General features: G+C 44.2%; 1 protein-coding gene across 2 annotated transcripts; it reads left to right on the top strand.

The window, feature by feature from the left end:
* Positions 1-10678: 10678 nt before the first annotated feature.
* Positions 10679-15310, top strand: Nhlh2 (nescient helix-loop-helix 2). Of its 2 annotated transcripts, XM_021657342.2 has the most exons (3): positions 10679-10917; positions 11334-11670; positions 13256-15310. In XM_021657342.2, exon 3 carries the CDS (start codon positions 13264-13266, stop codon positions 13669-13671), a length of 408 nt encoding a protein of 135 aa, XP_021513017.1. In that variant the 5' UTR covers positions 10679-10917; positions 11334-11670; positions 13256-13263; the 3' UTR covers positions 13672-15310. The 2 variants fall into 2 exon arrangements, with proteins under 2 accessions (XP_021513017.1, XP_060248951.1); XM_060392968.1 differs by lacking the exons at positions 10679-10917; positions 11334-11670 and adding an exon at positions 12307-13088.
* Positions 15311-15897: the final 587 nt, after the last annotated feature.

The raw sequence follows: 15897 nt of genomic DNA, 5'->3' as shown, positions 1-15897 counted from the left end.
TGAGTTCAAGGTCAACCTGGACTACATAGTGAGTTTTAGGTAAGAGCTAAGGCTACATAGTGAGACCCCATCTCACAGAAAAAGAAGAAGAAGAAGAAGAGGAGGAGGAGGAGGAGGAGGAGGAGGAGGAGGAGGAGGAGGAAGAAGAAGAAGAAGAAGAAGAAGAAGAAGAAGAAGAAGAAGAAGAAGAAGAAGAAGAAGAAGACAGGTTCTGACTCACTGCTCCTTTCAGTCATATGACATGACCTGCCACAATGCCCTGCCTTACCAGGCCTTAACCAATGGAGTTGGCTGACCATGAAATGTTGGGCAAAAGCCACCTACCAACAGAGAAATCTGAAGTCTGTGCCACATGGTTGGTAATCATGGAAATAAAACCCAAACCTAATTCAATTCCTGATTAGGATGAAACAACACTCCACAAAAACTGTCTTATTATATAACAGTAGTCATGTTAGTTTCCTAGCATTCATATTGACCTCAGCCTCTGCACACTGTCATTTGTGTAATGCTAGCATGTCACTCAGGATTTATTGTGATTGAAGTACTGATCCTCAAGGTGGCTTTAATGGGGAAATGGGACCTAATGAGAGGTCTTTACTTCATTAGGGGCGTGCCCTTAGAGACAACTGGTAGACCCAAGTCTTTCTGCTCTTTTTCTAAATGTGACCATTTGATCTTATCCATCCTTCTGCCATGATGTGTAGGCATCTCCCATCTTCACCATAAGCCAAAGTAAAAGGGTCTTCTGATCTTATATTTCGAACTTCTAAACACCAGAAGTCAAATAAATTTTCTCTTGAGCTTGGCGATGTAGTTCAGTGTACAACAAATCCCCTCTCCACAGACACACAAATGTGCATACAGACATGATAAGTATAATCAGGAACTTTAAAAATCTGAATTCAGATGAGAAGGAAGGAGAAACATGATACATAAATAATAAAAAATACTAACAGAGCATCAGACTTCTCATTAAGAACTATACACACAAAAAAAAAAAAAAAGAAAAAAGAAAAGAAAAAAAAACATACTTTACCTGAGGTAAGAAAAAAAAAAATGAAGGCAGTTGCCAACTTGGACTTCCACTGCCAGAGCACATCTTTCAAAAATAAAAGCCAAGACATTTTCAGAAAAACAATAGGTAAGAAGATTCTGTGCCAACCTACTTACGCTGAAATATGCACTAATGGAGGTGCTTCAGACCAGAACCAGTTGCCAAATCGAAGCTCCAATCTACAAATGAAATGAAGAACTGTGGAGAGGATAAAAAGACTACTTCTGAGCAATGAAAGGAACAGAGTGCTGATGAATGGCTGGATCTCAAAAGGAGAACCATTTAGAAGAAAGCAGACAAATAAAGGGGACACATGACCTGATTGTGTTCAAAGTTCTAAAAGCACAGGATAGTCTCTAGGAACAGGAAGACTGTGGCTTCTTGTGGGACATGGAAGACGGAGCATGTGGGGTACAGATTAAAGACACCAGTTAATAAGTTTCTTATTTTAAATGAAGGTAAAGAAAATATCAAGGCTGTATGCATACATCAAATATCATTATGTAAAATTCACAGGGGATTTAAAATAATAAATATCACTCTGTGTTAAGGTGTTATTGCTGTGAAAGACACCAGGACCATGGCAGCTCTTATAAAGGAAAACATTTAATTGGGGCTGGCTTACAGTTTCAGAGGCTTGGTCCATTATCATCATGGAAAGAAACATGGCAGCATGCAGGCTGACATGGTGCTGGGGAAGGAGCCAAGAGTTCTAAATCTTGATCAGCAGGCAGCAGAAAGAGACTGTGTACCACACTGAGTGTAGCTTGAGCATATGTTACATCAAAGCCTGCCTCTTCGGTGACACACTTTCTTCAATAAAGCCGCACCTCCTAATAGTGCCACTCCCTATGGCCAATGAGTCAAACACATGAGTCTATGGGGGCCACTATTCAAACTGTCACACTCCCCAACAAGGTGAGCAAATGGAGTAAGGTCAAAATAAAATCACAGTGACATAATATTAGATAATTATTAGAATCAAGTTAAATAAAAAACTTGAAGATTTTTTTTAAGTTTTAGATTCAATTATTTAACTTTATGTATATTCATCTTTTACCTGCATACATGTATGTACAGCACATGTGTGCCTGAAAATGGGGTTACAGATGCTTGTGAGTCACTTTGTGGATGCTGAGACTCAAATCCAGGTCCCTTGCAAGAGCAACAAGCACTTTTAACTGCTAACCCACCTCTCCAGCTCCTTAAAGATTTGCTCTTAATCATATGTATAGGTGTGGGTATATGTATTTCAGTGCAGGTGCTCCTGGACTCCAGAAGAGGGCACTAGATCACCTAGACATGGAGTAATTGGCTGGGGTAAGCTGCCAGACATAGGTTCTGGGAACCAAATTCAGTTCTTCTCCAAGAAGAATACCCTCTTAATAGCTGAGCAGTCTCTCCAGTCCCTAAAATAGTTTTTAACCTAGCAATAAGTATTTCTAAAACTATAGAAAAACGTAGTGTTAGTAGAAATGCAAAATGGCACAGGTACTTTGCAGATTTTTGGAAGTTTCTTATTAAACAAATATTCATGGCACAGTCCAGCATTCTCACTCCTGGTTGTTTACCCACAAGAACAGAACATACATACTTTAAAACATACCTGTGCTTGCACAGTTACACCAGACTCGTTAGCCATCTTCACTATATTAAAAACCAGAAGTCGCCCAGATGTCTACTAATTTGTGATCATATTAAAAACTTACTTCACTTTTATGGTGGGGTTCTATTAAATAATAATAATAATAATAATAATAATAAATGAATAGCTAATGGATCCCTTTATCTAACAGGCTTCGTAATGGTAATGCACAATCCCAGAAATCTCATACGTGGAATCTAGCCAATAATAATATATGCAAACAAATGTACATGTGGGCTCAATACGACACATAGAAAAGATAACAAGAAAGGCTCAGTATAAAAGATTAAGGAAGGACTGAATGCAGGTGATGGACCACAGTTATGAAAGAGGATAAAAAGCTAATTCTTTTCATAATTCAGTCATGGATTTTATTTTTGTTTTTTGATGTGTAAGCATATAAAACATATCTGATGATTATTTATCAAAAGTGTGAAACTTAACGTGAAGCTTCACACTTCTAATATATATATATATGTATATATAATATAGATCCATATATTTATGGCTCTATATAAGTATACCATGTGCATGCGATCCCCAGAAAAGCATATAAAACATATATGATGATAAGTTATCAAAAGTGTGATCATGCAGTGCTGGCAAACAAACCCTGGTCCTCTGAAGAGCAGCCGGTCTGTTCTGAACCCTTCAACGAGTTGTGTAGATTTGGGTTTAGTTAATTTGTGTGTGTGAAGTTTGTATTTATCTGCAAGATTTTTTAAACAATAAAGTTTATTAAATTTTAAAAAAAAGAAAAGAAAAATCACATTTTACTAGGACTAGAGAAAGAGACTCTTAAGAGTGAGGACTTTTGGAGAATCCAAGTTCATTTACCAACATGCACGTCAGAGGGGCTAAGAAAAGCCTGTAACTCTAGCTCCAGAGAGATCTGATGGAGCTAGCTTCCACCATCAGCTACACTCATGCACACACACACACACACACACACACACACACACAAATAAAATAAACTTAAAAATAAAATATAGCTGACTTTAGAGTTAACAGAGTGGGGAAAACTATGATTTTTTACTATACACAAAGAAAGGTACTATTTGGTTTTTTATGTTTAAGGGTTTTATGTTTAAGGGTGTTTGTTTGTTTGTATGAAATAGGGTCTCATTATGTAGCCCTGGCTGTCCTCAAACTCACGGAGATCTGCCTGCCTCTGCCTCCCAAGTGTTGGGATTATGTAAAATTGTGAATTTAAAAACATTTCCCCCTGGTAGTTATCCTCAGGCTCAGAAGGCTCTGGTTGTAAGCACTGAAATGCTTACAGACTTGCTCGGCTCTAAAATAAATGCTGGCACATTTATTTTTCTTTGGTGACAATTCCAACGCTATGTCACTTGCACATTTTGAAATAGTATACATATTCAATGTATATACTTTACTACTTAAACGGCAGTGTAGAAAAGAGCAGTGGGAGGTCATCTTAAGAAGAAATTATTGGAAAATTTTCTGTTGTGTTGATTCTCTGTCCTGCGTGATGGCAATGTGTCTTATATTAACATCTCATATATTTCTGAACACTTACCACACCTGGATACGTATAACTAAATCTCTACGCTGCTACAAAATTTCCAAGCCAATGGTTTCACACACACCGATGGTTTCTTACAAATGGTAAGAAGAATATCTAACTTAAATAAGAAGAGAACATGCTTTCTGAAGTTCACAAAACCTTGGCATATTTAATAAACAGGATAGAAAATGGAGATTATAATGTAGATAAATGGATGATGGACACCTGGAACCTTCGGAAAAGTTTTTCTTACAACATGTACTTTATTCTCTAACAAAATAAATCAATGATCTTCCACACAATGTGCATGCTTGAGTGTTAATGAAGGATTAAAAACCCATGTTTGTGCATTTTTAGTGAAGATAAATAGTTGTGTCCTACCACGACAGTGTATGCTTAGCATCATGTTGTTGTCACAAAAGGTTTTCCCTTTAAAGCTTTATATTTCTAAGTGTGTGTGTGTGTGTGTGTGTGTGTGTGTGTGTGTGCCAAATGTGTGCAGTGCCCTTGGAGGCCAGAAGAGGGCGATAGATTCCCTAGAGCTGGAGTTAGAGGAAGTTGTTGGCCACCTGACAAGGGTGCTAGAGGCTGAACTCACGTTCTCAGGTAGAGCAGCAAGCGCTTGTCCACTGAGCAGCTCTCCAGCTGCCAGGAAAGGTTTTAATTCTGTTCCTATGATTATTACTAATGGCACGATATTGGCCTATATGGAATTTGTTTAGAATGTCTCAGTGGGCTTTTCAGCATCAGAAGTAATTGTCTTGTTGCGAATTATAGCCCACCAATGCAAGGAGTGAACGACACACAAATATTAAAAGTGCTGGGAAATGTAGGTGTCTTCCTGTTGCACCTGTCTGCACCACCCTGACACTGTTCAGGTCATGTGGATGGTGAGTTTCAACAGTTGTGTGACTATGCCTCTTTCGTTCCTTTGAAGAAAAGAAAAATGCAAATAAAACAAATGAAAGTGTAATAAAATCCTCATCATTTGAAATCAAGTAAATGAAGAGAATTATTTACAGGTAAGAGAGTAAACACTGATATAACAATAGAGAGGACAATATAAGTGTAATATTTCATCCTCTGTGTTTTTTCTTTCTTTTTGTTTTTATTTTATTTTATGTGTTTGTATGTTTTGCTTGCATGCATGTCTATGTACACGTGTGCCTGGTGCTGAAGGAGCCAGAAGAGGGCATCAGATCCCCTGGGACTGAGGTTATAGACAGTTTTGCCTGGGAATTGAGCCCTGATCCTTTTGAAGAGCAGCCAGTACTCTTAACGGCTGAGCTGTCTCTCCAGCAATCACTTGCTGAATTTTCTAAGAGCCTTACCAAGACATAAGTAATGCCATGATGTGTGCTACTCGCTGTATTTGCGTGTTTAAAGAGTTTTGACATCACTACCAAAATCAACCTGTGAAGATGAGGTCACAGTGCATCTGCTCCCCTGCCTCCCATACTCGCCCTGTGCAATCAGTGTTTCATTCTGGCTCTCTGTGGGGTCTGTCTGTGGAGAAGCCTTCACGTGAAAAGGCTAATACTGTACAGGGTCTTAGAATCTAGCTTTCTCCTTCTGTCGAGGCACATTCATGCCTCAGCGCACACCAGAATTATGTTCCATGTTATTCTGCAGTGCTGCTCCGTTGTAGAATATATCACACGGGGCTTACCCACTCAACAGTTGAAGGGCTTTGAGTTTGCATTTCCTTTCATCACTATCCTTAAGTTTATAAATTAAATTGTATACATGTATAGTGTACAAACTTGATTTTTTAAATTGCTCTTTAGTTCTGTGTATGCAAGTGTGTCTGTGAGTAGGTATGTGACAGTTGGTACAGGTGCCTGAGGAAGGCCGGAAGAAAGCCTCAGACAGACCTCTTGACTTTCAGGCAGTTGTGAACTGCCTGAAGGTGCTGGGAACTGAACTCATATCCTCTGTAGGAACATTCCATGCCATGCATGGTCTTTGCTGCTAAGCCGTCTCTCCAGGTCCAGACTTAATGCTCACACATACTGTGGAATGCTCACCAGTCGCTTCATATAGTTGCCACGTTTTGTTTTGTTTTGTTTTGGGGTGTGTGTGTGTGTGTGTGTGTGTGTTAACATTTGAAATTTTGTGCTACACTTTTATCTCCCATGTTACCCATAAAAAGTGGATTGTGATAGAATAAACTGGACTTGAAAGCAGACCATCAAATCACTGTCATAAAGGGTTAAACGATGACCGAAAATGACTATTGCCCTCAAGAAGCATGCCCCACCAATATCTTTGTATGCATATTTCTTCGCATTTATAAATAAAATCAGTTATTCCATACATGTCTTATTTGTTTCTCACTTTAATCTGCCGTCTATGTGTTTATGCTGAAATACTCTGCTATACTGTATGAAGCACATGTATAGAGTTTGTTAATGATTAATATACAAAGCCTAGTTATATGTGCTCAAAACTCTGGTGATAGAGTACAAATTTTAAGAAAATACATTGAAGACGGATGTCTAATGGGACGAAAACTTATTTTTAACCCTTTCCGTCTTGTCCGGCTCCATGCTGTTTGTAGATGTGATGGAGAACTTAAAGGCACACGGGTCCACTCCGCACAGCTAACCACAGTGAAGGGTGGTTGCTAGGTTTGTTTCATGCACACGTGCATTCCTCCTTTAGCTCACACACTTCCTGCTGTACACGATTCTCCTGCATGGGGTATTTGCACCGGGCACAGGGACACAGGAGCAGGGCATGGTGGATGTGGTCCGGCTCACATTCTCAATCTAGCTCACCTGAACCTGTTTTCACATTTGTTCACTTGCTTCCTGTGTGCATGTGTGCACACATACACATGCCTGCATGCCACGGTGTTCACATCAGTGGTAAAAAGACAATGCTCTGTGTGTGTGTGTGTGTGTGTGTGTGTGTGTGTGTGTGTGCATACACGTACATATGCCTGTGTGCCATAGTGTGGATTTGAGGGTCAGAAGACAACTGTTTGGAGTTAGTTTTTTCCTGATCCAAATGTTGGCCCTGTGAGTTACTAAGCACATGGCTTTGAAGAGTACACCATCTCTTTTTCCATGTCCTAGTTTCTGTATGAAATGGGGGCAGCAGAGCCTATTTCGTAGCTTTCTGATGAACAGGGCATGAGTTAATGTATGAAAAATCTTCTATCTGTGGTCTAATGCTGGGGGAGTATTCACTGTGGGCCAGCCAGTGAGTCATGAACACACACACACAATCTGGTGGGTATATTCAGGTATGTTACTACTTCTATGCAATGTACATATACTGAATGTGTTTATATTTAATAACCTTATTAAGAACATGCAACAATTTAAGTTTTTCATGTGTTGCCTTTTTAAAGGTTTATTTTAGTTTTAGGGGTGTGTGTGTGTGTGTGTGTGTGTGTGTGTGTGTCTGCTGTGAATATGGAGGCTAGAGTGACTCCTCTCCTTGGAACTGGAGCCACAGGTCATCATGAGCTGCCCAACATGGATTCTGGGAAGCAAACACCGGTCGTTTGCAAGAGTAGTACATGCTCTTAACCACTGGGTCACGGCTCCAGCACCACATGCCTTATCTTGATCCTTTTTGATAAAAACAAAACAGACGTAACATAAAAGCATTCCATAGAATACCACATATCATATGTTCATCATTCTCACATTACAGATTAGAAAAACTGGGGTCCAGAAAGGCTCTTCAGAAGCCACACAGCCAGTCTGTGGCTCCAGAACCCAGCTCTATTTATTTATTTATTTATTTATTTATTTATTTATTTATACAGACAGCATTCTGCCTGCACACCAGATCTTACTACTATAGATGGTTCTGAGCCACCATGTGGTTGACTGGGAATTGAACTCAGGACCTTCGGAAGAACAGCGAGTGTTCTTAACCTCTGAGTCATCTCTCCAGCCCCCGCTCTTGAAACCACCACTTACCATGTCCTTCTTGCTCTGATGTTATTTATTATTATTCTTCCACTTTAGGATATCTTCATTTGCATGGTGCTTGGTGTTTTGTCCGATGCTTGCACATCCATTGATGTCACAGCAAGCTGGTGACACCCACTTTCAAGAACAGAAATGGTCAAAATGGAAGACTGGGCATCTGGGGGCAGAAGTGGTTTTGTCACCAGTTTCCTGGGGACCTCTGTACACAGGAAGTTACCCTCTATAAATGAACTTAGTGCATATAATATGTCAAGGTCAGATATGAGAGGTGAAGGTAAAAGCTACAGACCTTTCCCGGAAATGTCCCAGCCTCGTGGGAGAGGCAGAGATAGAAACCAAAAGCCATAGTGCACAATATATAGTCTCTCAGGGGGATATGAGAGGAGGGGCCATCTGTGCCTGGGATGTCTTAGAAAAGGGGAGGGATGGGAGTGTTCCCACCAGAGAGAGAGAGAGAGAGAGAGAGTGAATCCATGTCTCCGTCTACAATGACATGTCTAGGCAAAGCTGTGCGTGGATCTGAAGTTTTCCTACACAGCCTTAATCATGTATTAATTTATGAATGTGCAGATTGTCAATGGCCTGGCTATAAAAAGAGAATTACTCTGGATTCATACATGCCAGAGTAGAATCAGGCCAGCCATGGTTTGAGCCTCCTCTCCCCCATCCAACTCCCAACACCAGGGTGACCAGAGGCATTGGACACTCCTCTCCTAGCAGCTGTGCCTTCTAGAGCTCAGGTGATGAAACCCACCACAGTTTTCAATCCATCTGCCCAAACGTCTAATGGAGCCAGGCAGCTTGTATGCATGCTGGAGAGTGGAGAGGCACACGTATCTGAGTGTGCACATCTGTGTGTGCATTTCTGTTGTGTGTTAGTGCTTAGTGATGGCTGCTGCTAGCCAGGCTGGGAAACCTCCTTCCCCACAGCTTCACTCCTCATCCTCACAAGCCCTGCAAGGGAAGGACTTACCTACTCACCCATTTCTGTTGCCACTTGCTTGAGGTTGACTTCTGCCTGGACTTGGGCTGAGCGGTAGTGAGGCTGAGCTGCACTGGTGCCATATCCTTGGACTCAATTCCTTCTCTCCTACCCTGCCTGTTCTGACCCAGGACCCTGCCAGAGCCTACGTGAACAAAGGTAGACAGTGCATGTCACAGCCCTGAGGAACCCAGAAGGATGCTCTCCAGGTGGGTGGCTCCATGCCCCTCCCCTGGGGAGAATACCTCTATATAGGACAAAGGTGATTATGGAGAGAAAGCAAAGACTCCCCTCTCCACACACATTTACACAGGAATAGGGAGACAGGAGGATGGTTATAATTCTCTTGTTTCCTTTAAGCCTGATCAATTAAAAAAAAAAAAGTAGCTGGGTGGCTGGTACATGCCTTTAATCCCAACACTTGGGAAGCAGTGACAAGCATGTCTCTAAGGGTTTGAGATCAGCCTGATCTCCACGGTGAGGTTCAGGTCAGCCAGGGCTGCATTGTAAGACCTTGTCTAAAATATCTAAATAAATAAATAAATAAGTAGGAAGAAGAAGAAGAAGAAGAAGAAAAGAAAAAAAGAAAACACAATTGATGATGTCACTGGTAATATGTAATTGAAAGCGAATAAAAATTTGCTATTGACAATTGATCGTGACTAACAACAATTTTTCCTTACTTTTGTAAAATATGTAAATCCGGGACTGGAGGTCCTATAAGGCAAAGGCACTGCAGGCTGGATTACTTTATTTTTCACATTGTAGCAAAATGCACTGCCGCCCAGCTAAACCCGTCCACTCACAGGTGAAGATAGCAAGAGTGAAGTGCAGTAATTGAGATGAACAATGTGTCACATTTTACAGCAAATAATAGACAAATTAATAAATGGGTGAAGAGGAAAAACAAACATAACTTAAAAACTAGAATTGTTTTATCTAGCGGTCTCTAACTTCTTGGTTTGCTAATTCTGCAAATGACTTAAATTAATGTGTCAAAAGTCCTTAAAAACACCTACAAGTTCATCTCATAGAAGAACATTTCTCCAAAACATCAATACCCTTAATACTCATGACTAAAGTATCTTTTAAAAGATGCCTTCACCTCTAATAAATGTTAGCATTTCCTATCTTGAATACATCACCTTACTTATAGCATCTTAGTATGTTTCCACCTGCTGAGCACAACTATTTTCCTAACCACTGATAAAAGATGCCAGCTTACAAAATGCACGAGGAATTTCCCATGTTCCTATAGTGTTTACTTGCGCTTAAGCAGTGCATTAATAATCTGAAAACAAGAAATTGCCTGCGTGGCCAGAAACTGTTTAGATGCTAGGGTTTCTATCATGGACTGCTTTCAACTGCTATATTTTATGGCACAGATTCAGTGGGAATCTGATCTGCTAAAATATTTGGGCTGTGAAAACTCCCGCACTGTGACAGATGTCAGGTCCAATTAAGTGACTCATGTCCAGGTTTCTGTCCAATAGGATTTCCCATTAAATATCAATTTAGGGGGAAAATTCCATCCCCCTTCTTAAGCCTTTATCTCTTCCACCATCTCCAGGCTAAATCAATTGGTACCAGAAGAGCCAAGAAACCGCACAGGCAGCCTCCTCTTCGCTCGGGCCCTCCCAACCTCTCCTTTCTCTGCTTGCCTGTCAGTGTTCCTCCGGAAGACGGTCACTTCTCAGCAACCTCTCTCAAGCATCTCCAAGCTACTGATTATATACACATATATGTTACCACAAGGTAAAGAGGGGAGGGAGTCGGGCAGGGGAGGGGGTGTAGCCAAGCCTTGAAAGACTTTGAAACTGTGAAATAGGTGTCCGTTTATGCATCATATAAGCAAGTGAGGGACAAGACAGAGGCGACCTTAAGCCCAGTTACCATATTGTGCTGCTGGGAACTGGGGAGACATCAGCTGAACAAAGCATTATCTTGAGGGGGGGGAAAAAGAAAGAAAGAAATCACTTCTGAGCCCCATCCATTCCTGCCCGCACTTGGCAGTTTCCTCCCAGCCCGATTAAGGGAAGGGAAGGAGTCCTCAAGGAATGGAATCTTATCTTAACCATCTTTCTTATTGATTATTCCGCTATTAGAAAGTGGAGGAATCAGCCCTTTGATGTGACCGTGTTTATCTCTGCGTCTCTTTTGTTACTTTATAGAACCCTAGGACCCGGGGAGGAAGCGCGCGAGACCTCACCACTTCGCCTTAGAAAAGATCAACAACGAAATTTCCGAAATGTTTTAAGAACAATTTAAAAAAAGAAAGAAAGAAAGAACGGGCGTTTTCAATCCGTCCACTAAGTGAGCAGTCCTACCTTCCACCCCTAAGACAGCGCCGCTCGCCGTGGCGGGCTGCGAGATGACAGCTGCTCTTTCATCTGTGAGCGTAATAAATAGTGGTTGCTTTTAATATTTGCCAGGATCTCTCCTCCTTGTTCCCCTGGAATTTTAACTCCAAAAGATTGGCGAAAAGATTATCCGCAGGGCTTTTGCAAGGTAAGTCATCTCTGCGTGTCTCTCTCTCTCTCTCTCTCTCTCTCTCTCTCTCTCTCTCTTTTTCTCTTGAAATTAAGTTGATTCATATTGCATTTTATAGGAGCATCCCCACTCACGGTCACGGTCATGGCCACGGGAAGCACCATCTATGACTATTTAAATACCTGGAGAATTTAAAAGCGTGGAGGACAGCCCGGGAACTTTTTGTCCGATCTGTAAACTACGTTGTGATTTTTCTCCCTGTTGTATCTCTGCCCCCTTCGTGCCAACTGCGTAGCTTGTTTCGCTCATAGACGTAGCGAAAAGCCCACGGGGGACTGCCAGCGGTTCGTTTGGCCCATTTGTTGTTATTCCGAGGATCCGTTTTCCTTGCACGGAAAACTGTCTCCGAGCTCCCGGTCGTCCCCGGGCGCTCCTGCGCAAGTGCAGGGCCAGGAGCCGAACCCACATCCCCGGGCTTTTGTTTCTCCGGAACGAGCCTCTGACGGGCGGTTCGGAGCCTCGCCGGCCAGGGGCACACCGGGCCCTCCCGGCGGCCGAGGCCCAAGCGCTCAGCCCCGGCGGGTCCCCGTCCCCACCCGCCCTCCCCGACCATCCCTCGAGCCAGGCGGCTCCCGGAGATGCGCAGCCGGGGCCCTTCCTCCGGGCGCTCGGGAGCGGCGGGCCCGAGGTGGCTCTTCCAGGAGGGCATCGTCTGGGGACGCGGCCGGGCCTCCCCGGACCGGCGGGGCGCCGCGGGGCTCGGGTCCCGGGAGCTCGGGGGCGTCCCGCACCCCCCGGCCGCGGGGCCCATCCCTCCCCTCCCCTCCCCAGCCTGTCCGCCCGCGGCGACCCGGCGGCCTGCGTTCTCCCGGGAGGTGGTCGGCACACTGCCGGGCATTGTGTGACTCGGGTCCCTAGGTCCCCAATGTGTGTGGCAGGCTGCGTGACAGATGGTGCTCCGGGAGCGTGCGAGGGCCGAGGAGTCAATTTTCTTTTGAAAGGGACCGAACACATGTGTTCGGTCATTTCTTTATTATTTCGGAGAGGGACCGTGCTGGGGGGTTGGGTGGGAGGGGGACAAACACCGGAGCCTTTCCGTCTCCGGCCCGGGGTTCCAGAGTGGGGTTCGCCCGCACCCGAGCGCAGCCCGGACCCCTCCGGGCGCTGCGAGTCTCCGGCTGCCTGGCCCCGGGGCCCTAGGGCGATGAGGACGCCCGGCGTCTCCCTTCAGACCCGGAGGCATCCGTCCTTCGGGCTCTCTCGGGTGTCTGGGAAGGGGCCGGGGCCGGGGAGGCGGGATGGAGCAGCTGATGTTTGGCCAGAGGAGGCACAAGATGCCAGCCGGCCCCGCAGGCCCGTGGTCGCTCTGCCGCCCCAGGGCCACCGGCCGCCTCTGTCGCCTGCAGGCTCCGGCGTGGGGCTCGGAACGCGCTCAGGTGGCCAGCCCCTTGCCTCCCCACGCTCGCGGGCCTGGTGCGCGGAGTGGACCCGGAGGACGCGGGCCCCCTCGGAGTCCGGGCTCGCTAGGCCCCCGCCCGCCACCCTTCATTGTAAACCGAGCGTCTGGTTCCTTTGATTGACCGACTTTCTGACTCTCCATCAGCCTCCAAAATGATGCTGAGTCCGGACCAAGCCGCCGACTCGGATCACCCCAGCTCGACGCACTCGGACCCGGAGTCCCTGGGCGGCGCCGACGCCAAGGTGCTGGGCAGCGTGTCGGACCTGGAGCCGGTGGAGGAGGCGGACGGCGACGGCAAGGGCGGCCCCCGGGCCGCGCTCTACCCGCACCCGCAGCAGCTGAGCCGCGAGGAGAAGCGCCGGCGCCGGCGCGCCACGGCCAAGTACCGCTCGGCCCACGCCACCCGCGAGCGCATCCGCGTGGAGGCCTTCAACCTGGCCTTCGCCGAGCTCCGCAAACTGCTGCCCACCCTGCCCCCGGACAAGAAGCTCTCCAAGATCGAGATCCTGCGCCTGGCCATCTGCTACATCTCCTATCTCAACCACGTCCTGGATGTGTAGAGAGGGGGACGCCGCGGGAGGCCGCCGGTCCCGGCGTCTGCTGGAGGCGACATACCCGGACTGCGAGGCCGGAGGATAGCCCAGAGACACCTGGACGCGGGGGAAAGCTTGCAGCCTCTGTTTTTTCTGCTCGGCGAGGAGACAGGGAAAGGTTTTCGAGCCTGGGAGGTGGGGTTGAGTGGAAAGAGCTGGGACCTGCGAGGTTAGTTTCTTGGCCAGAAGAACCTTCTGGAGGCACCTAGAAGGAGTTGCCCCGGGGCCTCCGGTGTGTTAGAATCCCTTTAAGGTGGTTGCTTTAACGCCCTGGAGGCCTCGAGTTCCCCTATGTCTATAGTCACGACACATCTTCATGTTCTGAAAGAACGAGGGCAGCTCATCCAGGCTGACGGCTTCAGACCAAGACTATCTTGGGGTTTTCTAATTGACAAACCACTAAGCTTTGGGGAGAAAGAAAAAGAAAAAGAAAATCTTTCCCGTACAGAGATTAAGACACAGAAAGGTGTACCAGAGAACTTTTTGTTCCTTTGACAAATGAAAAACTACATTGGAACCTAAATCGGAATCCTTGGTGAAGTTACGAGAAAAGAATACATTCAGAACAGACAGGCACACGGTGGGAAGATTTGAGCTTGGTGAGATTTTAACCCCAAGATAGAACACTAAAGTAGATAGAAAAATCCGTATTTAAATGGAAAATTCAACATCTGATTGCTTTTTTGGGCAGAGTGCCCCATTAAATATCCAAAAAAACAAAACAAAAAACCCCATCTACTTGTGATCTTACCGTGTGGACCCGTAGATGCAGTTAGAGAAAGACAAACCTATTTTTATTTATGTTGGAAGAAGTAGAGTATTTTTTTCAAGACATTTATTTTTCAGAGTGGTGATAATTTTACTTTGGATACTCTGTGCCAATTTATTTATGGTCAAGTGTTTACACTTTTTTCCCGTGAAATGATTGCGTCGAACTCTTTCTGTGTTTGTTGAGATTATCTTGTGGTCTCCCCGCCCCCCTTTTTTTTCTGATTATATTGCACTCGTTTAAGAGAGTTCCCACTTCCCCTGTTTCTAAGCATATTTTATATATTAAGAAGTTGGTTCTTTTGTTGTGAGATCAGCAACACTAGCCCTTCACTGTTATAGTTTTATAAAAAAGTTAAGTGTTGTTACATCTTACCTGTAGTTTTGTCTGAAAAGTACTTTACAAACTGTTTTTAAGGAGAGTAGTTTCTTTGTGTGTGTGTGCGTGACGTTTGTGTGTGGGATGATTTTAGGAAATTACATTATTTTCCTAAAAAAAGAAAAGACAAAAAGAATTCAGAACTACTTTCCTCTGTGACAACCAAAAAGAAAAGTCTATGACCTGGAAATGTTTCATGTTCTTAGCTGTGAAACTCTTAAAGTAAGAGGTGTATTTTAGAGACAAGAGAGAAAGAAAAAAAAAAAAAAAAAAAAAAACCACATCTGCTATCCAAAGATTTTAGTCTTTTTCAGGGTTTTTTTGTGTCTCTGTTGCTTTATATAATGCAATATTTTGTAGTGAAAATAGATATAACCTGGTTTCTACCTGACGAGTTTTTCATATCTCATGATTGGTCGCTGTTTTGCATATAAATAAAGGTATCAGATTAAAGTCCTCTTTATTTTAAGCATCTGTCTAGAAATCAAACATGCTGGCTAGGCATGAGATGTCTTAATGGATTCAATTCCTTAGAAAGGAATTAGTAAAGCAAAACAAGAAAAAAGCAGAATATATATATATATATTCATACATACATACATACACATGTACATATACATATATTCATGGACTGAAATTTTTGATGGTTTGATAAATTTGGATATAGCACAACCTGGGATGGTATAGATCATGTCATGTCCATGAGGAACAGCAGGGTGGTATGTATGTAAAAACATTGCGTGGATCATAAATGTCCTTTTTGCTTTAAAGGAAGACTGTGTAACTATCTAACCCAAGCTCTTGGGAAAACTCAGGGCCAAGAGAGGGCCTGCATGAAGTGGCAGGGAAAAGCTGACCGCGGTACCCTACACCCACGATCCCAGCACCTGAGAGGTGGAGATGGGAGAACCAGGAGCTCAAGGCCATCTTCAGCTATGTAGTGAAGTTGAGGCCAGTCTGGGCTATCTGAGACTCTGCCTCAAAAGGAAAAGGCAGTGAGCAGACAGGCCCTTGGGACAGCCCTCCCTCCAGTACAAGGTATGTGT

Source organism: Meriones unguiculatus, chromosome 10 (assembly GCF_030254825.1).
Source record: "Meriones unguiculatus strain TT.TT164.6M chromosome 10, Bangor_MerUng_6.1, whole genome shotgun sequence".
In the NCBI taxonomy this organism is placed as follows: domain Eukaryota; kingdom Metazoa; phylum Chordata; class Mammalia; order Rodentia; family Muridae; genus Meriones; species Meriones unguiculatus.
The sequence above is the reverse complement of the archived record's forward strand: the minus strand, read 5'-3'. Positions and strand labels throughout refer to the sequence as shown.